A 27,539-nucleotide genomic window follows, 5' to 3' on the forward strand; every position below is an offset into this window, starting at 1 on the left:
TCTACCACATTCTCTCCAACATAGGGGGGAAGCACTGGAGTCAAATTTGGAAATCTTACTAGGAGTCATATACCATCTCCATATTATTTTTAGAAGATTCTCATGATGTGAGATACAATGGGAGGATTTTTTAAGTGATCTCATACTACTCTCCCAGTCCTCCTGTTCTATATCTTCTTTGAAGTATTCTTGCCATTTTTTAAGTTGCCATTGAGGGGAGTCTCCTTTAGATGTTAAAAGGGTTCTGTAAAATAAGGCCGTGCCTTTCATGTGGTGTTGATCTGGGTTTAATAATTTGACTATTAGGGGAGGGAGCTGTATAGGTGTAGGAAAATGGGTTTTGAAAAATTTTTGAATCTTTGTGTATTTGAATTCATCAGATTGGGGTATATCAAATTCTATCATAATATCACTAAAATTTTTCATTGTTGAGTCTTGGAGTAGCCTATCAACTGATATAATTCCTTTGTCTATCCAATTATCAATAGAAATTTTTTTAACCACATTATGAATGTTATAGAGTGGAATAGAGAGCTGTTTAGTAGATAAAGAGTGTTTGGAGCAACGTTTTACAAAATCTTTCCATACTTTAATTGTGTTAGCTGTTATTGGGTTGGTAACTTTTAATGTGGATTTCCATAACAGTTTGGTTTCTAGTAGACCTTTATAGGAGCTGCTAGAGTTATGTGTTTGTTCCAATGCTATCCATTGTTTGTTGGATTCGACCCATATTTCTCTGGATTGTTCCAGGATAGTAGCTCTATAGTATAAACCTATATCAGGTACTCCAAGACCCAAATCTGTAGAATGTAGTGTAAGAATGTCATATGAGAATCTAGGTGACTTGTTGCATAGAACAAATTTGTTAATCAATTTTTGGACTGGGGTAAAGAATTTTTGAGGGACTTTAATAGGGAGGTTTCTGAATAGGTATAGAAGCTTGGGGAAGTTCATCATCTTTATCGCTGCCACTCTTCCCAACCATGAGAACTCTAATTTTGATAGTAAATCCAGTTGAGTCTTAAGGCCATATATCCATGGTTCATAATTTGTTTTGTAAATTTGTGATATAGTGGGAGGAATATATATGCCTAAGTATTTAAAGGATTTATCATTCCACGTATATTGGGATGTTTTTTTAAGGGATAATATTGTGTTGGAATCCATATTACAAGGGAGAATCACAGTTTTGTTTTTATTTAATTTGTAATAAGAAATTTTTGAAAAAAGGCTCAGTTCTGAGTCTAGACAAGTAAGTGATGTTTTAGGATCTTGCAGATATAACAATATGTCGTCTGCATATAAACCTATTTTTGTTTCCTGATCTCCAAATTTGACTCCTTGTATAAGCTTATTGTTCCTAATTTTTTGAGCTAATGGCTCCAGTGTCAAAATGAAAATTGATGGAGAGAGTGGGCACCCTTGTCGAGTACCGTTTGTTATATTGAATGAATCAGAGAGGGAACCCGAAGAAAGTACTCTGGCTGATGGTGTAGTATATAGAGCCATTATGGCTTTGTGCAGAAAGCCTTCACAACCAAATTTATGTAATACCTTTGATAAGTAAGACCAATTAACTCTATCAAAGGCCTTCTCTGCGTCTAAAGAGACTAACAGAGAAGGCCTTTTTCTACTTTCCAACTCATGTAGTATTGCTAAAAGTTTCCTGGTGGCATCACTAGTCATTCTATTCCTAACAAAACCTACCTGATCTAGATGTACTAGCTTTGGGATTAAGGGATCTATCCTATTAGCTATAATTTTGGCGTATATTTTTAAGTCTACATTTAAAAGAGAAATGGGCCTGTAGCTACTTGGGTCACTTAGGTCTTTGTCTTCTTTGGGGATTAGTGAAATTATGGCTTCTAATAACTCTCTAGGGAAACTACCTGATTTTGCAACCTCATTATACAATTCTGCTAGGGGGGCTTTTGATGAATGTATGTGTTTTATATAATACTCTCCTAAGAATCCATCTATACCTGGGGACTTGTTTCTTTTGAGGGATTTAATTGCTCTTTCAACCTCATTTATATGGAAGGGAATATTAATTTGTTTTTTTTCAAACTCGTCCAATGAGGGAAGGTCTACACTACTTAAATAATTCTCAATTTCTGTTTGGGTGGGTTGGTGTGTTTCTGTGTCTACTTTTAGGTTGTACAGGGATTCGTAATAAGTTGCTAAGGCATCTACAATTTCTTTTGGGTGATGTACCATTACCTTATTCTTTGGGTGTTTTATCTTTAAGATTCTATGTGCAATCCTTCTTCCTTTAATTTTCCTTGCCATTATCTTGCCTGCCTTATCTCTGTCTGAGTACAAGTTTTCTTTCATGATACACTGCCATTTATCGTATTGGCAGTATAGCATTTCACTGAGTTCTTTTCTTTTTTCCTCTACTTTGGGTATTAAAGATATTTCTTTTTTATCAAATATCGCTTTTTCCATATTTTTAATATCTTTCAGGATATTTTCATATTTTTCTTTCCGTTTCTTTTTCTCTATGGAGCCCTGTTGTATAAACACCCCTCTTATGAAGGCTTTATGCGCGTTCCACATATTAGCCTTAGAGGTTTCATTGTTATTATTTAGTTTGAAATATTCCTCTATTTTTTGTGTTATTAATGGGGCTGTCTTTTCTGAATATAATATATTTTTGTTCATCTTCCAAATATAAGAAGGAGGTGGGGACCCTATTATTTGTAGTTCAAAAACTATTGGGGAGTGATCTGACCATGACCTAGTGTTGATGTTTATTTTTTTAATCAGAGGGAGTGTGAATTTATCTGTAAATAAGTAATCTATTCTATTATAGGATTTAAATACTGGGGAATAGTAGGTGTAGTCTATCTCTCCTGGGTGCATGCATCGCCAAACGTCATATAGCTCATGGTTCATAAGGGTTGGTCTTAGGGTGGGGGGTGTTTTTTTCTTCAAATATGAACAGTGTATTTGTGGGTCAACTACTAAATTGAAATCACCTACGATAATTGAATTGCCTTTGGTCATTTTGTCAATTTTCTTAAACTTTTTATTTAAAAATCTGATTTGGCCACTATTTAGGGCATAAATATTAACTATAGTATATATCTGCAAGTTTATTTTACCTACTAATATCACCATCCTGCCATCTTTACTACTAAAGAATTCCTGTAATTCGAATCCCACAGAATCTTTTATAGCCACACATACCCCCTCTTTTTTCTTTTTTTGTAAAGTGGAGTGATAAATGGAAGAAAATTGGTACAATTTAAACTTAGAGGCCCCTTCCTTATTGAGGTGTGTCTCCTGTAGGCATATTACCTCAGCACCTTCATCTTTGATCAACTTTTGAGTGAGATATCTCTTTCTGTGTGAGTTCAAGCCTCTCACATTTAGAGATATGATCTTAAGAGTTCTGGACATACATACAAGAATTATTGCACTTACATAGAGTGGTATTCACAGTTCTGGTTGAGATTCTTATGTGATCTTTGTGTTTTCTCCTTAAGGAAAAATAATCATATATATTCACTGAGAAGATAGGAAAAAAAGAAATTAAGACATATAGGTAATATAGAAGGCTTTTTTTGCGTGTTTTTGTACGCATTACATGCGTATCTTGGAATGTGATCAAATTTAGCGTAAAACATATCAAAAACAGCAAAAGCGGTGAGATACGCGAAAAAATAAACAATTGCGGCCATTTTTGTGTGAAAAATCCCAAAAATTGCCGTGAAGTCAGAAATAGCTTAGCCTGTGTAGAAAAACATAAGCTGTCACAATAAGTGAAAAAGTAGAAAAATGGTTCAAAATGGTTCTAGATTTCTCAAATTTTGAGAAAAAATTTTTAGGATCAAAAACAGTCCAACCTGAAAGAAAAAGCATAAAAACAACAAGAAAAGACATACAATACAAAACAAACAAGAAAAACTGATGACCTGTCCAGGTCATATCGTCAGAAATTGCCCACAGCCGTGGGCAACAGGTGAGAACAGTCCTCCTCTTCCTCAAGGTGTAATCAGGGAAGAGACTCAAAATGAGCAGGGAGAAAAGTTCTATGGAGGGGAAAGTTTGTGAAGCAACACTGAGTTCCCTAAAACAGTTCAGGTATCTGTTGATCGAGCAACAGAGGATTTTCCAGCTTCATCTTTGTTATCCTGTGCAGGAGTGGTATCCATAGCTTGGTTGTATGATCTGTACTTGGGAGCAGATATTGGTATGTTCCAATTGGCAAGTTTATCAAGACCTTCTTGGGGTGAATGGAAAATGTATCTTGATCCTTGTCTTGTCACTCTTAGCTTTGTGGGAAAACCCCATGAATACTCTATCTTGTTGGCTCTTAAAGTGGTAGTAACAGTAGAGAATGCTCTTCTGGCTTTCAAGGTATTCTGTGACAAATCTGAGTATAAGATCAGGTCCTGATAGGGTTGTGGGAGTTTCTGGCCTTTTCTGGTAGTGTCTAAGAAAGCCTCTTTTACATGGTAGTAGTGCACCCTCATGATTACATCCCTTGGTACATTAGGACCCAGATGAGCAGGTTTAGGTAGTCTGTGCACTCTGTCCACAACTCTGTCTATATCAGATGATGCTGGCAAGGTTGTTTTTAGTACATCCCCCACATAATTTCTGAGCTGGCCTGTTGTAACACTTTCTGGGATTCCTCTCAGTTTAATATTGTTTCTTCTATTCCTGTCTTCTGCATCTGTCTGCTTTTCCTTAAGTTCCTTCACTTCCAACACTAATGCCTCATGAGAATCCACCAGTTCATTATATGCCACTGTCACCACCTTCAGCTTCTCCTCTATTCCCAGGACCCTTTTGTCTGTTTTAATGGCAATAGCTGTCATGGCGTCTGTCACTGCCTGCATATCACTTTGCCAAGCTGATCTAAAAGTTTGCATTAAACCCTTCATCATCGCTAATGTAAGTGGCTGATCAGTTTCAGGGATGTCAAGGAAGGGGTCTGTATAGCTGACTGTTGGGGATGATGTGATTACAGCTTGGCCTACCTTATTCCTTATATTTTCCGGATTTCGTATATTTTCCGTATTATTTTCCGTATTTTCCGTATCGGCCGCATGCTTCAACGGACTTCTGCTTCTGGAAGCTGGGGACTCTGGGGTATTGAGGAAGGAGCTTCTGAGTGGCAAGGTGGTGTGGATGGGTGACATTTCGCCATGTCTGAGGGCATCATACCGTCCTGGATGCGCTGGAATCCGTGATGCTGCATCATGGTGTCTCCTGTCCTCATGGCGGGCGCCATCTTGCTCTTCTTCCTCAAAAAGATCAAGCAGTCTTCTTGGCCTGGGAGCATAAGTTTTCCTCCTGGGTTGCACTCTGGACCACTCCGGGGAGTCTCTGTAACGATCCTCTGCCATTTTTAGCGGTGGATGGGTGCTGTGGAAGTCGCAGTTAGCAGCTTTGTCAGTGTCCTTTACAGAGCTGATGGATCAGGCAGCCACCATGCTCTGTAGCCACGCCCCTCTCCAGATTTGCGATTTTTAATCGTTGCTGCATGCTGCATTTTTTAAGCATTTTTTTTATAGAATGCAGGGAAAATTGGAATTGCAAATCAGATTTGCAGTGTGCAGGGGGCCTTAACCTGAGTGGGGTCAGGCCTAATCTCTCCACCTTCCTGTACAGTGGTTGTCTGTGAGGTAAACCTGGTTTTGTGAGTATTTTACTTACATTGCTTTACAGTTACTACCCCTTCATAAACGTACTACACCATTTGAGCTCTCGGTTTCCCTTTTTTGTCTCCTTAGATAAATAACATGTTCTAAGTATTTTGAGGTAAGCACCCTGAAATTATGATTTATTTATTTTTTTTTTTATGGCCATCTACTTGAGTAGTTCAAAACTGGTGGCAACGACACAGCATCGTTAAGGATCCATCCTGGGTGTTCTCGCTAAGCCTTATTAGCCGGGTGCTCCACCCCGCTAATTCTGGTAAGCACCCGGCTGTCATGGCTCTTTCATAAAAGCAGCACATACTGAGGAGATGGGGCCAGCCCGGAGAGCAGTAAATAATAATTAAGGGGCAGGATTACTCACTCGCAGCTTTCCAGTCCTGCATCCCGGCAGCAGATCGGGAGATAGTGTGTACAATTTTACTATGTGTTACTTCTGTGTTTAGATTGTTCTTGATTTTTGCACAGCCTGGTTAAACAAACCAGAATGTGACTTTGTGGAAGTACATACTGATGAGAAATTCAAGGCATTTACCAAGTGATGGTTTTAAGTACATTGGTTTCTATAGCAACCTCATGAAGCCTTTCCTAGCATATTATTTTAGCATTTTCTTTTGTTAAGGTTATTTATTAAATCCATTGCTTGACTCAGAGTCTGGTGTGCTACAATTGCTAACTCGTTTTCTATTTTATATCACTGATACATTGGATTTACTTAGCATTGAATGCCTTGCCAACCCAAACATTTTTGTTTACTTTTGGAGAGAGTGTGGAAGAGTAAAAAATCTTAACCAGAGTGGAGTTAGATTTGTTCTCCCCACCTGCTATACAGTGGTTGCCTGAGGTAACCTACATTTGTGAGTATCACTCTGCTTTAGCTTATTTGATACTACTTCCAATCAGTACATATTACACTGTATTTGCCTCTCAGTTTCCTCCTCTTTGATGAACAAAATGGCTGCCCAGTGGGTGTTTTATACCCCAAAGACGGCTTCACCAGAGGCACATTAATTTCATTAGCAAGCCAAAAGAAAACAACACTTGCCATAAATCATTACTATACTTATACAGTACATGATCCATTCAAGCCACCATAGTATACTGTACTTTGTAGGGATATTTAACCACAGGCCCAAGTATCAAAGGTGCCACATCCCACACCAATCAACATCTTCTGATACTGGGGAGAAGAGGGAAATGCAGTTCAGAATGACCCACAGTGATGGATGGTGCATTTGACCGATTCGAGACGTTAATGTCTGGCATGATTTATATGCACTTGAATGATTTACGGCAAGTGTTCTGTGACATGCCACTACATATGTTGTGCATCTGGCGGTGCAGTCTTTGGGCTATAAAAGCATCAGGCAGTCATTTTAATCATTAAGATGTGAAATATCTGGAATGTGTTATATATGTCCGAATCCTGTTTTGTTTTTGTTTTTTTTACTTAAAGTTATATGAAACTCAGCATTTCCACTTTGTTCTAAAAGATTATTTACAGCATAAAATCTACTACTACAAAAGAATTGTAGCAGAATAGCATTTAGTTAAACCCAGCACTTTGGGCTTGATTCACAAAGCTGCAAAGCAGCACAGGTTAAAATCCTCAGCGCAAACAAAAAGTGTGCCCTCTACGCATCACTGTAGCAGCTGCTGTGGAGATACGTAGAGGGCGCACTTCTCGTTTGCAGAATGGAGCCGACTGGCGGCAGTGATGGGACATAGTTCCTGAAGCTGCAGACAGTGGAGGACGGCGGTGTGGGAGCCATCCGAGCGGATGGGGCTGGAGGAAGCCCCAAGTATGTATAAATCTTTCTTTATATCTCAGCTCTGGTACACTTTAAGTCCTGGTATTGTGATCTAAATTAGCTACTATGCATATACTTATTAAAGACCTTGGCACACTGTCGCATTCCTGAGTTTATTTTAGCAGTGCAACTTAATGTGCGATATGCAGGGACATAAGACATTGCATAGGCATTACTCTCTGATGGGCAAACTTATGTGCTGTTCTCAAAGGAAACCTTTAACCACTTCATGTCCCTGGGGTTTTCCCCCTAAAAAACCAGAACAATTTTGTACATTTCACACTCCTCCCATTCATTTGCCAATATCTTAATCACTACGTATCATACATAAATGATCTATACCTTGTTTTTTCTGCCACCAATCAGGCTTTCTTTGGGTGGTACTTTTTGCTAAGAATTATATTCTTTTCTATGCATTTTAAAGGGAACAAGGGGTAAAAAATGAAAAAAAGTCATTATTTCCCAGTTTTTAGCCATTATAGTTTGAAAATAAAAGTTGCTGCTGTAAGTTAAACCCACACATTTTATTTTTCCATTCGATCTGGTTATTTCACCATTTAAAATTAAATCCTAGTACAATGTACGATGACAATAAATTATTTGGAAATAAAATGCATTTTTTTTAGTTTGTGTCCGATTTTTGTTGTTATTTTTTTCCTCCTTTATAATTCGATCCTCCCCCCCAGTTAGCCAGATGTGCACCTACATATTCCTCCCTCCCCCATAGTTGGTCATATGTGCCTCTGGATAACCCCCCCCCCTCCCCCCAGCCAGGCCTTAGTACCCCTCTCCCCCCAGCTAGCAAGATGTGGTTATTCATTTAATCACCCCCCCCCCCAAGCTGTCTGGTTGTGTCTATTCACCCCCCCCCCCTCCATAGCCAGGTGTGTGTGCGCCCCTTTAACCCTCCCCCCCCCTTTGTTGATACTGTGTTGCTCCCCGTTTCCCCACCCCCCACAGAGCAGCGGGGTTTCTTTAATTCTCCCCATCCATCCCCCCTTGCAGAGATCGGCGGCGCAGGGAAGCTATGAAAAGTCTTACCTAATCTTGTTCCTGCGGCGGCGATCGGCTCCCCTCCATTCAGTACCGCTGACAGCCTCTATGTGCAGAATGGATCGGGTCCCGGCTTGATGACGTCATTAAGCCGGGACCCGATCCATTCTGCACATAGAGGCTGTCAGCGGTACTGAATGGAGGGGAGCCGATCGCCGCCGCAGGAACAAGATTAGGTGAGACTTTTCCTAGCTTCCCTGCGCCGCCGATCTCTGCAAGGGAGGGGGGGTGGGGGGTTGTAATTACAGGGGATCGGGCTTGGGTGGGGAGATCGGACACCTGGGAGGGGATCCTTCATTAGTGTAGTTAGACGGAGTGGGGTTTATGAGCCCAGGTGCGTGCTAGCACGCACGCTGTGCTCATTTAAAGGGGGCAACTTATAATCACGTCATGTGGCTTCCACAAGCCACTTGCAATGACGTGATTATACTGTAGCTGGGGCATGAACTGGTTAATAAACGTAAAAAAAAAAATCACTTACCTGGGGCTTCTGCCAGCCCCCTGCGGCCTCTCTGTGCCCACGCTGTCTTAGAACATTCCTCCGGTCCCCAGTCTCAGCTCTGTTTTACTTACAAGTCGACGGTCGCCTGTGCTTGCGACTGTGAGAAAACCTCATATTGCATCTGCGCAGGACGCTCCTGGCGATGGGAGCTCGAATGAGGATGTGCACGGCTGTGCAGGCACAGTGGCCGGTGACAGGCGAAAGTGAATTGTAGCCACGGCTGGGAACCAGTTATTACAGGTTTCCTTAAAATGAACCTAGCATCATTTTTAGCACCCAGGGCATCTCAATAGCACATTAAAAATGAATGTCAATAATGTGGCTCATTTTTAAGAAAAACTTCACAATTTTTTTTACCTCTTTTTACATTTAAAAGTTTAGCAGAAAAGTTTTACCCTACTTCCTGCCCCACCACAGAAATATCAGGCAGATATGGACTGACGTAATTATTTTATTGCACACATTAGCAGAAGCTTTCATCAGTGGGGATGGGGGGGACATACTACACCGTGCTTCAAAGACTTTAGAGAAGTCACAGATGTTATCTTTACATCTTCCTTGTGGATATATAATTGGCAGCTAGAAGGGGAGGGGGGGGGACATGGCAGCTCCTATAGCTATTAGAAACCAGGGGAAAAAAGTAGCGCTTGGTTCCCTTTAAGTTCAACTCACCTGGGGCTTCTTCCAGCAGCCTTTAGAAGTGTCCCTCTGCGCAACTGCGCAGTCTCCCAGTCATCAGCTTTTACTTTCGTAACCCTCCTGACTAGGAGAGTGCGACTGCAAGCGGCGCATGCATGCACCAGTGCATGTGCAAAAGAGGCTGACCCGACCATTACGGAAGTAACAGCTGACGATTGGGAGACTGCGCAGCTGTGTCGGGGGACACAGATAATTGTAGGGGCTGGCAGAAGCCCCAGGTGAGTTGAACTTCTTTTATTTTCCACCTCATGTAACCTTTATCCTTTAAACATCGCACTGTTGCATGCATTTCTGTGCGCAACACATTCCTATCCCATTCATTGTAGTTGAATGACATTAGCATTGCAACAGAGAGCAACGCAGATGCGTGTGGTCAGGACCCAATTTGCTAGCAGCTAGCGATTTAAATTATTACTTCAGTGTAGATTTGCGCACTGGGATCATTTTTAGCTTATGACTATTTCGCACAATCTGACTTTTCTCACTGCACAACTGACCGATATTTTTCAAGTGCCTCTTTTGATATTAAAGGAAACTTGTGAGGTGGCAATCAAACAATTTAGTTACTTAACTCAGAAGGGAGGAGCCTCTGGGCCCTCCAGAAGCTTCTCCTGTCCTCCTCCACCAGGCCATTCCAGTGCTAAAACCCCTGAAAATTGTGGGTGCGCTGCCGCATTGCGCCTGTGCAGTAGCAGACCCGCCTGGGCATTGGCAGAGAGAGCAAAGCCCAATCAGTGCCACACAAGAACAGATGGCTCATGCATATGCAGTAGCACGTACCTGATTGGGCTCGGCTTTTTCCGCTGAAGTCTTTCTGGGGGCATATCGCTGGAATGGCCTTGTGGAGGTAGACAAAAACAGGGAACACCAAGAGCCCCAATAGTGTAATATGTACTGGTAAATGGTTACTAGATAGAGTAAATATTAATAATCACAAACCAGGGTTACCATTAGGCAACCACTGTAAAGGCAGGTGGGGAGATTTTCCTGACCCCACAGGAATAAGAAGTCGCTCTCTGTAGATGAGAAAAACGGGGTTCAACCCTCCACCCAGGGGGGACTCAATATTATGCAGAAGAACAGAGGCGCCAAAAGGATAAAAGGAAGCTAAATGAGCTTAAAAACCAAATTCTTGGTAAATAGAGGAGGTAGTGGTGGACTTACCTCCTCTAAGTAGACACACAACGAATGTAGTAAAGACAGTGAATATATTTTATTTATGAACTCCAATTATGCAACGCGTTTCGCAAGTTTGATCCTGCTTCATGAGGCAATAACAGCGGAGCAATAGCATATGTGGTCAGTAAAAGAGCCAGGCACCTCTGTAAGGTAGACGGAGGACCCAGAGGCTGCATATGTGTTACCTCAGAGGTGGTCACCTGGTCGCAGGGAAAAGCCAAGAAGCAGCTCTCCCTGCATTAGGCAAAGTAGGGAAACAAATATATTCCCCTACTACGACTATCTAGCCTGTCCCTTCAGACATGTAATTCGGGGTCATTTTATTGCCGGCACCCAAATTACGGAGATTTCAGAACAAAAATCCCCCCTGCACTGCCATAGCTGTAAAAACATTACAGTCTATGGCGATGCCCAAGTCAAGAGCTACGCGGTGCCATGCAGGCCCCGAGATAATATGACTAGCCAGAAGCTTTCCTCTCCTGAGGTGAGCACTCTTTTGGGCCATTTCACCACAGGTACCCTTTAATCCATCAAACAAAATATAATTTAGTAACCTATCTTACGAGAGTCATTGTAAAGATTAGAAAGATTTACTGCCACGTTACGCAGTTTTAATCATCTGACTGGGCTTAATGATTCCAAATATGTTATGCAGATTTTCTGATAATTGGCCTTTACCGCTGTGTATAAAATCTATTTCTTCTATTGCCAGACATCACAAGCTGTCTGCATGACACTGCAAGAGAACAGTCAGTACAACGCCGGCATAGAGCTCGAAACGCGTAACTACAATCAATGGGATTTTCATCAGTTTGATTTCCCCCGTTCCACTAAAGCAAAGTATTCACAGAAAAAAGGTCATGAGTCTTTTCTCTTCAGATGCTTTGTGAAGCGTTCCTCACAGACCCCCTGCTGCGACTTTAACTCTCAGAACCTTTCGTGGTCTTTCGATATGAATTAAGAAGCGAAGCATATGATTAAGCATTAATCACGTTATGATCTGTTCATGCCTCTTGCCTAGCAGCAGTCATTTATAGAGATAGCGGCTGAATCATGGAATGCAGTTTTCTGTTGTTTCTCTGTATCCGTTGTCTGAGCTACCCTACGCAGTCATCTTTGCCATCCCTCCTGGACGTGACTAATGGCTCTTCTGCCCAATATTTTCAGTTGAAGCCATTCTAACGGCACTGAGGGAATTTTCGCCAGCTATGTGTCTGTCTTCCTTGAAAAGCTATTCTCAGAGGGCAATCAGATAGAGAAGAGACTCTGGCTGCTAGAATATCTGATTGATTGACTATACTTCAGCCGCTAACTCATTTGCATACAAGATCTTGTATACATTACAGGAATTGCTGGGAAACACAATTGAAATGATAGACTATGCAGCAGGCCTTGATTAATACAGAAAGCCTCCAGTCTGTGGTGTTTTTCTTTTTTATATAAGGAAGAAGCTTATCGGGCATCAAGGATGTTATTATTCATCTAGAGTTTCAGAGTTTATGAGATTTTGTTCAGGAAAAAGTTAGTAGAAAGACTATAGTGCATTTGGTCACAATACAAATTGTGTAGCAGTGAGATTATGCTAGTTTGCCATAGTTACATAGTTTATAGCCAACCCTACTGTCTACTCCAGGGTTCCCTGTAATCCAAGGGTTCCTTGAGGACGTTGCATTGTAAGGGTTCCCTGGCATCCCCCCCCCTTCTTTTAAAGACTGTGCTGTCACAGACCGCGAGCCGGTCTGCGGGTGGGGTAAATCGATCAGCGTCAGAAATCCTCTTACACGGTCATTTGTTCATCACGAAGGGTAACCCGCATTCGCAATTTGATGAACTGACTCGCGAAGGGAGCGTTCTGATACCAACCGAATCACTCCACACACATATACAATTCAAAGATCTGCCACCAAGCGAGTTACACAGCCCGCTACTGTAATTTTACTAGGACTTCGAGAACACTTTAGTAACCCCTAGCAGTATGTAAGAATCTGGGCCAGATCGTTATGTCTGGGCCGGGTTCTCGCATACGGGTTATAAATGTATACTTCTATTAAACACAGGGTAGCGAGTTCAGGAGAATAGGTACGATTGTGTATGTTCAGCCACAGGTCATAACCGCTAAACGATTTTTAAACGTTTAATAACACAAATGCATTACATACAGTTATATACACCTATTAACATATAAAACACAGAGCTTCAAAATAAAAAAGGAATAAAATCAGAAAGTTCTTACTTAGTTAGCTGAGCAGTCAATTTGAATCATGAAGAAAATAGTCCAGTTTAAAAGTAGGCATTCAGTTTAAAAGTCCTTTGTATACTGCAGGCGCTGGCTCTCCTTAGCGCCGGCATAGACGTTCCTTAGTCGATGGAATTTGGAGAACTGGGTGGAGTTCCTTGCAAATGCTTTTTACTGACCAGAGTTTTGGGGCGGTCACTACCTGGAAAGTAGGTGTGTTGGAGGCAGGGTTACCTCCTGGCAAGTCAGGTTACCACCCACAGACTTGGAGCAAGGAATGTACCAATTATTAATAATTTGTGTAATTCCGCCCCAGATGGGTGCATCGCAGATCCGAGACCATATTCATAAGCAGCATGCGACTCTGTATTAAATGAGACTATACACGCCTAGTCTAACGAATTTGCTCTACGCATGCCGGATAAAGCGGTTTCTCAATTGATTCCTGATAGCTAGAGAATGATAATTCATGTGAATTATAGACCTGTTTCCTAGGTATCAGGAAATGTAATTTTGGTCTTGCTGTGACAAACCTATTTTGAATTATTAATAAGTTAACGTTCCTTTTGTGTGAAGCTATACGCTTGGAGGGAAATTTGAAGTTCAACCAGTTTGAGCTGGTTTGGTGGAACATGAGCTATGTGACCAAATGCTGCTCCCCAGGTGGTCTGCCACTTGTGAATTCTTTCCTAAACTTCAACAGGATGTGGGGGGAAGGTTACTGTTCTCAGTAAGAGAGAGGGAAATTGACATCTATTGTGCATTTACCCAAGACTGACAGGGACTGCGCACGACTATTGCGAAAGTCGATGGCGCTAGCGCACGACTTTTCCGTAATGTTCGTCACATGTGCCATCTGCAAAATAAATCCCCCCTCCACTAATACAGGGGTTCACTGAGATCTAAAGATTATTTGAAGCGTTCCACCAGTGTGAAAAGGTTAAGGAAGACTGGCCTACCCCCATGTATTGGTAGTAATTACCACCATCTCCCTATGGGCATTGGAGATGGGGATGAGCCCCTTGTCAGTTACATGAACAAAGGGGGCTTTGCAAGAAGGGAGAAAGATTTCTGTCTCCTCTTGTAGAGTTCCTTTCAATGTCAATGTGGACTAGTATTGTTCAGGTGCCGGAGCTCCACGCTAGCCAGCTCAGTCATTCTTCCACTACTAGCCAACATGGGGATAAGGAGATAAAAAAGGCTGGGGTGAGGGGCTAATGATTGGGGGGGTTTTCCGCCACAAATTAGGCTTTCTTTGTTTGGTACATTTTGCTAAAAAAATATTTTATTTTATATGCATTTTAAAGGAAATAAGAAAAAAAAGAAAAAAAAAACAGTATTTCTCAGCCATTGTAGATCTAAAACAAAATGTGCTATGGTAGATAAAACCCACACGTTTTATTTGCCCATTTGTCCCGGGTATTCCAACATTTAACCTATTGCCGACCACATCACGCCGATGGGTGTGGCCGCGGCAGCCCCAGGACCGCCTAACGCTGATCGGCGTAAAGTCCTGGGGCTTGCCTTTGCAGGAGATCGCGCGCAGGCTGCTTGCTCATCTCCGCTTGGTAGGTGGAGCTCCGCCTTCAGTCTCCCAGTGGCGATCGCCACTCGGAGACTGTTAGACGGCGAAACCTGTAGGCAGGGTCGTGATCGGCTATCATAGGCTGAAGCCTATGAAAGCTAATCACGCAGATTGGCTGGCAGGGGGAGGGAGGGAGGGAGGGGGAACAGTAATCTATGCTTCTGGTGCTAAAGTGAAGTCCACAGGGGTGTAGGTACCTGATGCAGTGGTGGGGAAATGGTTAAAAGCAAGAACAAAATATCACTCTTCGGCTTACCATAGACTTTTAATTTCACCCATGTCTGATTCATGCCCAGCGTCTGAAAAGTGGTACCTGTTGGGTTTCTGTGGCGCAAAAATTCACCAGATAAAACAGAAATGTCAATAACAGATAGGTGTGAACTAGCACGTAAGAAATCATTACTGTCTTCATCTCATTTTTTTCCCACTACCTGTACTGTCAGAAAAGCAAGGCACCAGACCCCACAGCAACGAAGCTTAAGACTGCATAGCTTTATTGTTCTGCCCCTAGTGCTCTTTCACCATTCTCTTCTCAGGGTCTGCTTTTTAGCTCCATCTGTGTCCCTGCTGGTCCCCACATTTGCAGGAAGTTACATTAGGTGTGTTCAGGACTGCTAGACTGTTGGGCACTTCCACCTAACTCTTTTTTTTTACCATTGCAGAAGGCAGTCATGTGGGGAAAGTGGGCATGAGTGCAGTCTCATGGGGAAGTGGGAGGAGCCAGGGTAGCTCTCTTGGATCAGCTACCTCCATTGGGGTCAAACCTGTAAGAAATGATTGCAGGCAATGGTTAGGAGACAGTGAAGTCCAAGGCACAGTCACAATAAGGGAGACAAAGTTTTTTTCAGCAAAACAAGTACTCATATATGCTGGTGTATGAGAACCGGATGCCCAGTGCAACCAGGACGACCAAAGAGCTAACAGCTTTTTCACGCTGCACTGATGCTTGAGCTTTTCATCCTAAAATACAGGGTGGGCCATTTATATGGATACACCTTAATAAAATGGGAAAGGTTGGTGATATTATCTTCCTGTTTGTGGCACATTAGTATATGGAAGGGGGAAAACTTTTCAAGATGGGTGGTGACTATGGCGGCCATTTTGAAGTCAGCTATTATGAATCCAACTTTTGTTTTTTCAATAGGAAGAGGGTCATGTGACACATCAAACTTATTGGGAATTTCACAAGTAAAACAATGATGTGCTTGGTTATAACATAACTTTATTCTTTCATGAGTTATTTACAAGTTTCTGACCACTTAAAAAATGTGTTCAATGTGCTGCCCATTGTGTTGGATTGTCAATGCAACCCTCTTCCCCCACTCTTCACACACTGATAGCAACACCGCAGGAGAAATGCTAGCACAGGCTTCCAGTATCCGTAGTTTCAGGTGCTGCACATCTCGTATCTTCACAGCATGGACAATTGCCTTCAGATGACCCCAAAGATAAAAGTCTAAGGGGGTCAGATCGGGAGACCTTGGGGGCCATTCAACTAGCCCACAACGACCAATCCACTTTCCAGGAAACTGTTCATCTAGGAATGCTGTGTACTAACACCCATAATGTGGTGTACTTATCAGTGTGTGAAGAGTGGGAGAAGAGGGTTGCATTGACAATCCAACACAATGGATAGCACATTGAACACATTTTATAAGTGGTCTGAAACCTGTAAATAACTCATGAAAGAAATAAAGTTATGTTAAAACCAAGCACACCATTGTTTTTCTTGTGAAATTTCCAATAAGTTTGATGTGTCACATGACCCTCTTCCTATTGAAAAAACAAAAGTTGGATTCAAAATGGCCGACTTCAAAATGGCCGCCATGGTCACCACCCATCTTGAAAAGTTTCCCTCCTCACATATACTAATGTGCCACAAACAGGAATTAATATCACCAACCATTTCCATTTTATTAAGGTGTATCCATGTAAATGGCCCACACTGTATAATGTATTCAGAGACATTACTTCATCCCCTGTGGACATTGCTGCACATAGCAGCATTGTGAAATGCAAATTGTATGAATCTTTAAAGAATCAAAGTTAACAGCACCAATCTCATAATGACATCCATCCAGTTTTCTTTTAAACAACCCTGAAGCGACCCCCCCCCCCCCCCCAAAAAAAAAAAAAACATACCTATGGAGAGGGAAAGCTCTGCACCCCATAGGGACTTCCTAGGCCTCTCCATGGCCATCCACGGATGTCCCCCTGTTAAAGTAATTTGGCCTGTCCCTGAGTAGTTCCTTAGATGAGTTGATTCGTACACTAGAATATAGGAAAAAATGCATCTGTATTATCTGTTTTTGTACTTCTCAGATTGATTTCTGTGTTGGTGGCAGTTTTCTTTTACCTGTTTGAAGACAAAGCATAGTGTTTTCCACCATTGCACTCAACTGGTGCAATCCTGCCATCTGCACATATATTAATACACATGCCTGAAATACATGGCCTGTTTATATCTTGGCAAATTCAAATATGCCTCAAACACTTCACCCTTCATTACCGGAGTCCCCAGGCCAGGCAATGTCTGAAGAGCTCTAGACCAGCTGACCAACAGCTGGGGCGGGTTTGATGTAGGTTGCACAGAGTAATATTGTAAGATCCCCTGGGCACCACCCCCTGTTTCAGTTACTTATTTCCAGCCCTTATTCTGTGGGTGATGGTGCTAGAATTTTTCCAGTCAAGAAAACTTTTGGCGTTTTTTTTTTCTTTTTTTCAGAGCTAAATGTTTTCAGCCTCTTTAAAAGTTTTCTGTTCACGTGTCTAGTAAATACAGTTACCCAGATAGCTCATGGCGACCCGGAACCACTAGGAAGGTATAAGGGGCTAAAAGAGACCGAAAAGCCCTCAAGGTGTAATAAATCTCACATTAGCAGCAGCAATCAAGCAAACGGTGGGGGTTGTTAACCTGTTATAGGACAGTGCTGCAGTGGTGCACTGCCGAATCTCCTGAGGGGACAGGTAAACTGGGATAGTTCAGACCATGGTCACATGAATATCTTCCCCTTTATCAATAAGAGAAACATTTCTGATTTATTTATCAATACTTTTCACCTGTTGCATAGGCGTGTAAGGCCCCGTTCACATCTAAGCGAGAACCCGCTAACTGCTGCAACTTCTACCCTATGGCAGTGTTCTCACTGCCGCGATCGCGGGCGTTTTGCGATTATCGCTAATCCCAAATGTGTTACCTGCAGTGGTTTGCCGGCGATTGTAGAGCGATTGTGATTAGCATTTATAGAACCGCTAATCGCGATCACTCCCAAAATGCTAGTTCGTCCAGTGATTTTTTCCGTATTTATCACAGAAAAATCACTCCTGCAAAATGCTATCACTAGTACTCGCTAGTGTTTTGCGATTTCCTAGTGTAAATGGGCCCTAAAGCCAGTCTGTAAAGAAGATGTTCTTCAAAGATCCACAGGATAGGGTTTTCTGTGTGTGTTCAGGAGAAGACATGTTGGTTGTCTTGAATTACTGTACAGTATATACATTAAAAAGACTAGAACTTGTTGATGTGAAAGTTTCATTCTGCAGATGTAATGACAATTGTCCCTTATTGTTGGCGTCAATTAGCTTAAAGAGAGTCTGAAGCCAGAATAAAAATGGCTTTTTAGCATATATTCAGCAGGGGCATGTTTGCCCCTGCTAAAATGCCGCTATCTTGCGGCATAACGAGGGGTCTTTACCCCCCAAATCCCCCCGCTACCTCCGGGGAGCGCTTCCGTGTGAGGCAGAGCTATGGGCTGCAGCCCTGCCTCACACGCGTCTGTCAGCGGCGGATCTCCGCCTCTGCCCCACCCCTCTCAGTCTGCCTTCGCTGAGAGGGGTGGGGGAAGGCGGAGATCCGCTGCTGACAGACGCGTGTGAGGCAGGGCTGCAGCCCATAGCTCTGCCTCACACGGAAGTGCACAGGGGCAGCAAAATCCACGACCAAGAAAGTCGTGCATTTTGCAGGGGGGATTTGGGGGGTAAAGACCCCTCGTTATGCCGCGGGATAGCGGCGTTTTAGCAGGGGCAAACATGCCCCTGCTGAATATAAGCTGAAAAGCCATTTTTAATGTGGCTTCAGACTCTCTTTAAAGGAGCCAATCATGAAAATGGTAAAATGTCATCTATACATGTAAACACATACAAATAAGAAGAATATTTCTTCCAGAGTCACAGAGCTATACAGTAAAATACTTTTCTTCTATGTTGCAGTGACGTATAATAGGTACCGTAGTTAAAATCGGACCAATCTGACAGGTTTTGGACTAGCCCATCTCCTCATGGGGGATTCTCAGGGATATCTGTATTTTCAAAAGCACTTACGGAACATCAGTGCTCTGCACAACTGCCACAATAGTATGCAAACAAGTAGGGAGGCCACCCTGCATCTTTGTACAGATCTTTGCCAGGGATTGCTTTTTGTAAATAATTAAGGAAATGCTGAAAATGCCCCATTGTTTTCCCCAAAGTAAGGTGCTGTTATTTATTGCTTTACAAAAAATCAAAAATTCGAACTAAAAACTAAATAAAAATGAAAAACTGAATATAACCTTGAATCAATACCAATAGTTATAACAGAATGTTGCCTTATATCACTACTGTGCCTATTCTTTGCGTTCTCAGATGACCGCTGTCTGTAACACTTGTTTATCTTTATTTTCTGGTTTAGAGCTCACACACGAACTGGAACTAAAGCAAGTGGAGGCTTTTCATCAAGGTAGGATGTGGCGCTAGTGTCGTTAAGACTATAATAGTTCTTCTTACTGACTCTGTAAATAGAAATATTGCTGATATAAATGTTATGGACTGCAAAAAATGTGAATATCACTTTTAAGTGAACCAAGCACCAATTTTTAGCACCCATGGCATCTCAATAGCACATTAAAAATCCATGCTAACAATGTGGCTCATTACTCAAAAAAATCTATTCTGCCTCTTCTTTTAACATTTGTGAGGCTTTTATTGTTCTACTTCCCCGGCCTGTCATCTGCAGAAAGAGCAGGCACATAAGGATTGCTGTAATTAGCAGTAGCAATGAGCTAACAAAAGCTTTTATCAGGGCAGGGATTAGGGGAAATAGGACACTGTACTTCAAACAGTTTAGAGAGTCAAAATTGATTACATTCACACCTTATCCTGGATTAACCACTTGAGGACCTAGGGCTTTCTACCCCTTAAGGACCGGACACTTTTTTTCCATTCAGACCACTGCAGCTTTCACGGTTTATTGCTCGCTCATACAACCTACCACCTAAATGAATTTTGGCTCCTTTTCTTGTCACTAATAAAGCTTTCTTTTGGAGCTATTTAATTGCTCCTGCGATTTTTACTTTTTATTATATTCATCAAAAAAGACATGAATTTTGGCAAAAAAAATGATTTTTTTTAACTTTCTGTGCTGACATTTTTCAAATAAAGTAAAATTTCTGTATACATGCAGCGCAAAAAATGTGGACAAACATGTTTTTGATTTAAAAAAAAACATTCAGTGTATATTTATTGGATTGGGTAAAAGTTATAGCGTTTACAAACTATGGTGCAAAAAGTGAATTTTCCCATTTTCAAGCATCTATGACTTTTCTGACCACCTGACATGTTTCATGAGGGGCTAGAATTCCAGGATAGTATAAATACCCCCCAAATGACCCCATTTTGGAAAGAGACATCCCAAAGTATTCACTGAGAGGCATAGTGAGTTCATAGAAGTAAGCGGAAAATGACACTTTGTGACAAAAAAAAAAAAAAGTTTCCATTTCTTCTAACTTGCGACAAAAAAAAATGAAATCTGCCACGGACTCACCATGCCCCTCTCTGAATACCTTGAAGTGTCTACTTTCCAAAATGGGGTCATTTGTGGGGTGTGTTTACTGTCCTCGCATTTTGGGGGGTGCTAATTTGTAAGCACCCCTGTAAAGCCTAAAGGTGCTCATTGGACTTTGGGCCCCTTAGCGCAGTTAGGCTGCAAAAAAGTGCCACACATGTAGTATTGCCGTACTCAGGAGAAGTAGTATAATGTGTTTTGGGGTGTATTTTTACACATACCCATGCTGGGTGGGAGAAATATCTCTGTAAATGACAATTTTTTAATTTTTTTTACACACAATTGTCCATTTACAGAGAGATTTCTCCCACTCAGCATGGGTATGTGTACAAATACACCCCAAAACACATTATACTACTTCTCCTGAGTACAGCGATACCACATGTGTGGCACTTTTTTGCACCCTAACTGCGCTAAGGGGCCCAAAGTCCAATGAGTACAGTATAGGAACCCCACAAATGACCCCATTTTAGAAAGAAGACACCCCAAGGTATTACCTTAGTAGTACGGTGAGTTCATAGAAGATTTTATTTTTTGTCACAAGTTAGCGGAAAATGACACTTTGTGAAAAAAAACAATAAAAATCAATTTCCGCTAACTTGTGACAAAAAATAAAATCTTCTATGAACTCACCGTACTACTAACAGAATACCTTGGGGTGTCTTCTTTCTAAAATGGAGTCATTTGTGGGGTTCCTATACTGTCCTGGCATTTTAGGGGCCCTAAACCGTGAGGAGTAGTCTTGAAACGAAATTTCTCAAAATGACCTGTGAAATCCTAAAGGTACTCATTGGACTTTGGGCCCCTTAGCGCAGTTAGGGTGCAAAAAAGTGCCACACATGTGGTATCGCCGTACTCGGGAGAAGTGGTACAATGTGTTTTGGGGTGTATTTTTACACATACCCATGCTGGGTGGGAGAAATAACTCTGTAAATGGACAATTGTGTGTAAAAAAAAATCAAAAGATTGTCATTTATAGAGGTATTTCTCCCACCTAGCATGGGTATGTGTAAAAATACACCTCAAAACACATTGTACTACTTCTCCCGAGTACGGCGATACCACATGTGTGGCACTTTTTTGCACCCTAACTGCGCTAAGGGGCCCAATGTCCAATGAGTACCTTTAGGATTTCACAGGTCATTTTTGTTTCAAGACTACTCCTCACGGTTTAGGGCCCCTAAAATGCCAGGGCAGTATAGGAACCCCACTAATAACCCCATTTTAGAAAGAAGACACCCCAAGGTATTCCGTTAGGAGTATGGTGAGTTCATAGAAGTTTTTATTTTTTTGTCACAAGTTAGCGGAAATTGATATTAATTGTTTTTTTTCACAAAGTGTCATTTTCCGCTAACTTGTGACAAAAAATAAAATCTTCTATGAACTCACCATACTCCTAACGGAATACCTTTGGGTGTCTTCTTTCTAGAATGGGGTCATTTGTGGGGTTCCTATACTGCCCTGGCATTTTAGGGGCCCTAAACCGTGAGGAGTAGTCTTGAAACCAAATGTCGCAAAATGACCTGTGAAATCCTAAAGGTACTCATTGGACTTTGGGCCCCTTAGCGTACTTAGGGTGTAAAAAAGTGCCACACATGTGGTACCGCCGTACTCAGGAGAAGTAGTATAATGTGTTTTGGGGTGTATTTTTACACATACCCATGCTAAGTGGGAGAAATAGCTCTGTAAATGACAATTGTTTGATTTTTTTTACACACAATTGTCCATTTACATAGAAATTTCTCCCACCCAGCATGGGTATGTGTAAAAATACACCCCAAAACACATTATACTACTTTTCCTGAGTACGGCGGTACCACATGTGTGACACTTTTTTGCAGCCTAGGTGCGCTAAGGGGCCCAACGTCCTATTCACAGGTCATTTTGAGGCATTTGTTTTCTAGACTACTCCTCGCGGTTTAGGGCCCCTAAAATGCCAGGGCAGTATAGGAACCCCACAAGTGACCCCATTTTAGAAAGAAGACACCCCAAGGTATTCCGTTAGGTGTATGGCGAGTTCATAGAAGATTTTATTTTTTGTCAAAAGTTAGCGGAAATTGATTGATGGGTGTCTCAAGGTGTGATTAGAGGGGGGAATAGATGCAAGCAATGCACTGGCGAAGTGATCAGTGCGGGGGTCTGAGGGCATTCTGAGGGTGTGGGCGGGTGATTGAGTGCCCTAGGGGCAGATAGGGGTCTAATCTGATAGGTAGCAGTGACAGGGGGTGATTGATGGGTAATTAGTGGGTGTTTAGGGTAGAGAACAGATGTAAACACTGCACTTGGGAGGTGATCGGACGTCGGATCTGCGGGCGATCTATTGGTGTGGGTGGGTGATCAGATTGCCCGCAAGGGGCAGGTTAGGGGCTGATTGATGGGTGGCAGTGACAGCGGGTGATTGATGGGTGGCAGTGACAGGGGGTGATTGATGGGTGGCAGTGACAGGGGGTGATTGATGGGTGATTGATAGGTGATTGACAGGTAATCAGTGGGTTATTACAGGGGAGAACAGATGTAAATATTGCACTGGCGAATTGATAAGGGGGGTCTGAGGGCAATCTGAGCGTGTAGGCGGGTGATTGGGTGCCCGCAAGGGGCAGATTAGACCCTAATCTGCCCCTTGTGGGCACCCAATCACCCGCCTACACGCTCAGATTGCCCTCAGTGGTTAATAAGGGCAGAGGGAAGGGGAGAATTGGCAGCTCCTAAACCAGGACAAACTGCAGAAAAAAGCTGCTTGGATCACTTTAAGGGTCATGTCACAAAAGCAGCTTAGTCACAACAACTAATCACACCACCTTGGCCCTTATTCAGTTAATTTTTCTCCTAAGTTTTATCCTAGGAAATAATTTTTCATCTTGTTTAGAATACCCCTTTAACACTCTGCCATACAAAAAGTACTAAAAACAGGTGAAAAAATACTATCAAAATTATTTTGAGTATTTCTGCTTGCTAGGAGGTTAAAAAGGTATTTATTTACAAGTTATGAAATATCACTTAGGAGAAAGCTTTTTCGCCTGAGTTTTCTCCTAGGTGATATTTTCAAACTAGTCAATAAAATGCTATTTAAATCACAAGCAAGCAAATAAAAATATTTAAAATAGTTTTGATAGTCCTTCCCCACCTACTTTTTGGTAGTTTTTTCAATCGCAAAACTGCGATGAAAAATTATGTTGCAGGAGAAAATGTAGGAGAAAAACGGAACTGCATATGGGCCAAGGTGTGAAAATATCCCCTAGGAGAAAACTAGGGAGAAAAAGTGAAGTGCATATGAGCCCTAGGGATTGATGCACTAAAGTGTGGTAATATGGCTGGGTGCAGACAGCGCACAGCAATATTACCATTACTACTGGCACCACTGACTTAAAGTGAACCAGAGACAAAGCACCCTTATATATTTTACCATATATATCAGTGGGGACATTAGAGAAAACACCTACCCTGCTCTCTGTTTCATCCTTCAATGCTCAGCCTGCTTGTTACCAGCCCTGCCAAAATCCCAGACTGAGCATTCAGCCTGGCTTTGCTCAGGAATCATTATAGCTGAGTCTGTCATCTCTGATGTCTTTTCAAACCCAAGCCTGCCCCCTTCTGGCTCTGCTATAATGACTCAGCTACAATGATTCCTGAGCAAAGCCAGACTGAATGCTCAGTTGGGGATTTTATCAGGGCTGATAACAAGCAGGAGGGTGCTTCGTCTCTGGTTCACTTTAAGTACCATGGGTTGCACTATTAGCGTAACTTGCAGTACAGTGCTGCCAGTAGTAACGGTAATATTGCCGTGCTCTGCGCATAGCAATATTAACGCACTTCATTGCATCAACCCCCTAGTCTCTAATCAATGCAAGCACTGTAGTTGCAACTGGTTGCATTGCTAGTGCTAATAACTAACTGCTCTTACTAGTTGCTATCACTAGTGACTAGTTGCTATGACTTTCCTTACACTGTGTAAAGCAAGTACTTATTCGTTCTAGTCACATCAACTGATCACAGATTCATAGTGATCACTAGGAAACAGGACATCACAGGACCAGTGACCTATGTTAGCAACTAGGGGACATATGCACAAAAGTCCTGTAAAGCTGCAGTGTGCAAGGAGTGCCCAGGCAATGTTACCACTGTTTAGTGCGTTTTGTGCAATTAGTTCAACTTGCATTACCTGGGTAACGTAAGTGTTGCTAGGGTAATGCTCGCTACACAAGTAAAGTAACAAAAACACTACACCTGCTAACACGGGTCATGCTAACGGCGCTACCTACTCAGTGTAATTAACAGTAAAATTGCTGTGCACTCCCTGCGCACAGAAACTTTGCCGTCCTTTTGAGCATCTGCCTGAAACTCTCCCCCCTACAATTAGCACAAATAAAAGTTCATTCCTGTTTGGTTAGTGCTACATTTGTGCTGCATGAATTAACCTTTTGGGGACTGACGTAGGTTGAATCTACGTCCAGCAGGTGGTGCTGCCGTCCTGACTGGACGTTGATTCAACGTCCGCGCTAATGCACCGTCCCGACGCAATCGTGCGCACCGGAAAGGGGAGATTATATGACAGCTGGCATCTCCCCTCAGTGATCAGCAGCCATCGCGTATGGCTGCTGATCACGTGATCACTACGATTGCCGGCGGACAGCTGCGGCAGAAGGGGGGAAAGAAGAAGACCCACTCACCTCCCTGCCAGTCTCGCGACGATCGGCGCTCACCACCGCACTTGCCGGCATCTCTGCTCGTTGTGACGTAAGTTGCGAGCCGCGGCTTGATGACGTCATCAAGCCGCGACCCAGGAATTAGCGTCAGTACGAGCGGGGATGTCGGATAGAGCGGTGGTGTCTGCAGCGGCTCATCGCTGGAGCCTGGAAAGTGAGTCAAAGCTGCTGCTGAAAGGGGGGACACCTGGCCACAAAGAGGGACACAGCCCAGAAAGCCCAGCAACAGGATCCGGCTGCCTGACCCCCCCAAACGCGCACTCCTCTCTCCCATGGAAAAGTGCCTGGTCCTTAATTGGGGGGGTTAGGCGGCCGGTCCTGAAAGGGTTAAGATTTGTGCTGCTTTGTTTTGAAGATAATGGCAACATCACCCAGCCCCGTACAAAAGGCTATGGAGATGAAACTGGTATGGTTTGGTAGTGCTATGTTTATTCTCATTTGAGCTGCAAAAATCATAATTCTATTTTTTTTTCAACTGAAAGTTTATTGAAAAAATAAAGTGTAATGCACAATTACATTAATTTGCCAGCACACACATAACTCCATCTTTTATCTTTTTGAAACATTCAAGTTTTTATAGAGGGCAAAAGTTCACCCAGCCTCTGCACTGTTGTAGGGAAACTTGGCTCTTCCTGTTCAGTAAGCCAGCGCCTATTCAGTAAGGAGACCTAGGGCAAGACTCCTTTACACTGCTACTGCCTACTAAGTGTGTCCTAGTGACTGCAGCTCTGTTGCTTTGAGTCCGCCAGGAGAAAAGCGTGATATAAATGTTCTGTGTCTTGTCTTCTGTCTAGAACGTTCTGATGGCATACTGCCTGTATAATAGGTGCAGTCTTCTTTTCTCCTATATAACAAGTGCAGCAATACTCCCCATATAACCACATTAACCACTTTACGACCGCCTAATGCCGATTGGCGGCCTCAAGGTGGCTCCCCCAGGACCACCTGATGTCGAAAGGCATCAAGTCCTGGGGGAGGAGATTGCAGGGGATCGCGCACGCCAGAGTAACGGAGCAGGGCTCCGTAAACAGTCTGCCGCTGGCAGACTGAAAAGAAAAGAGGCCATTTCCTTTCGTTTTACAGCTCTGCGATCTAATGCAGCGCTGTACTGGGAACAGCCCTGTCACTTGCCTGTCCTCTGGTGCTGCTCCGAAAGCAATTTCCTCTCATAGGTTGATGCCTATGAGAGAGAATTGCCTTGATTGGACATCAGTGTGTGTGTGGGGGGAGGGGGGAGGAAAGAATTTTTTTTAAAATAAATTAATAAAAAAAAAGCCTGCAGCAGCGATCAGAGCCCACCAACAGAAAGGTCTGTTGGTGGGCAGAAAAGGGAGAGGGGTCCATGTGTGTGCTAAGTTGTATGGCCCTGCTATAAGCTGGTAAAGCTGCAGTGGCCTTAACCTCCTTGACGGTTATCCCGAGCTCAGCTCGGGGTTGCGCAGGAGGATTTCTCAGGCCCCGCTGGGCCGATTTGCAAAAATGTTTTTTGTTACAAGCAGCTAGCACTTTGCTAGCTGCTTGTAACATTCGATCGCTGCCGCTCGTCGCCGATCCGCCGCTACGCGCCGAGGCGCCCCCCCGCCCCAGACCCCTGCGCAGCCTGGCCAATCAGTGCCAGGCAGCGCTGAGGGGCGGATCGGGATTCCCTGTGACGTCCCGGTCGCCAAGACCGGGGAAGCCCAGCAGGAAATCCCGTTCTGAACGGGATTTCCTGCTTACTCTGATCGCCGAAGGCGATCGGAGTGGGTGGGGGGATGCCGCCGCTCAGGGCTCGCTGCATGATTTGGAAAAAAAATAAATAAAAAAAAAAGTGCTGCGCTGCCTCCTTGCCGGGGAGAATTAGACCGGCAAGGAGGTTAATTGTAAGTGGTTAAAAGTGAAAGCTCTTATCACGTACCTTGTATTGTACGTGTAGCCTCAAGTCCTTTAAATAAGAGTGTCCTCATTCCTTCCATATTACAAATTTAGCTTTGTACCAACTATATAACCAGTGCAGCATTGTGCCCGCTGTATAACCAGTGCAGCCTTATGCCACCCACCCCATCTCTACAGTGTTCTTCTCAGGCTTTTTTAGCCGGGTGCTCCAACTGGTTAATTTTGGTGAGCGCCCGGCTGTCATCGGCTCACTTCCTCATCCTCCTCCTATGCTGTAAGCAGTGTTGCGTGGGCCCTGCCTTCCCCCATCATGCTCCACCCGGCTGCTTTTTCACTATACCTGGCTGAAAAAAAATTCTGGGGAGAACACTGCTCTTTGTACAACACAACTGCAGACTTGTGTCTCCCC

General features: G+C 42.9%; 1 protein-coding gene and 1 long non-coding RNA gene across 8 annotated transcripts in view; one reads left to right on the top strand and one right to left on the bottom strand.

Annotated features, from left to right (window-relative positions):
* Nucleotides 1-27,539, top strand: part of CCDC92B (coiled-coil domain containing 92B) — a 97,411-nt gene that overhangs the window by 62,187 nt on the left and 7,685 nt on the right. For 5 of the 6 annotated variants that reach the window (XM_068270234.1, XM_068270231.1, XM_068270230.1 and 2 more), the window contains exon 3: nt 19,401-19,448. In XM_068270234.1, the coding sequence (XP_068126335.1) occupies nt 19,401-19,448 (48 nt within the window). Of the gene's footprint in view, nt 1-11,628; nt 11,774-19,400; nt 19,449-27,539 lie in introns of all 6 variants that reach the window. The other variant, XM_068270235.1, reaches the window with a different exon arrangement.
* The window catches only part of LOC137547065 (uncharacterized), a 31,809-nt gene continuing 19,188 nt past the window's right edge, over nt 14,919-27,539 (bottom strand). For both annotated transcript variants that reach the window (XR_011026459.1, XR_011026458.1), the window contains 2 exons: nt 16,880-17,008; nt 14,919-15,501 (listed from right to left, as the gene is read on the bottom strand). This is a non-coding gene — a long non-coding RNA (uncharacterized lncRNA). The remainder of the gene's footprint in view (nt 15,502-16,879; nt 17,009-27,539) is intronic.

Source organism: Hyperolius riggenbachi, chromosome 2 (assembly GCF_040937935.1).
Source record: "Hyperolius riggenbachi isolate aHypRig1 chromosome 2, aHypRig1.pri, whole genome shotgun sequence".
Taxonomy (NCBI): Eukaryota; Metazoa; Chordata; class Amphibia; order Anura; family Hyperoliidae; genus Hyperolius; species Hyperolius riggenbachi.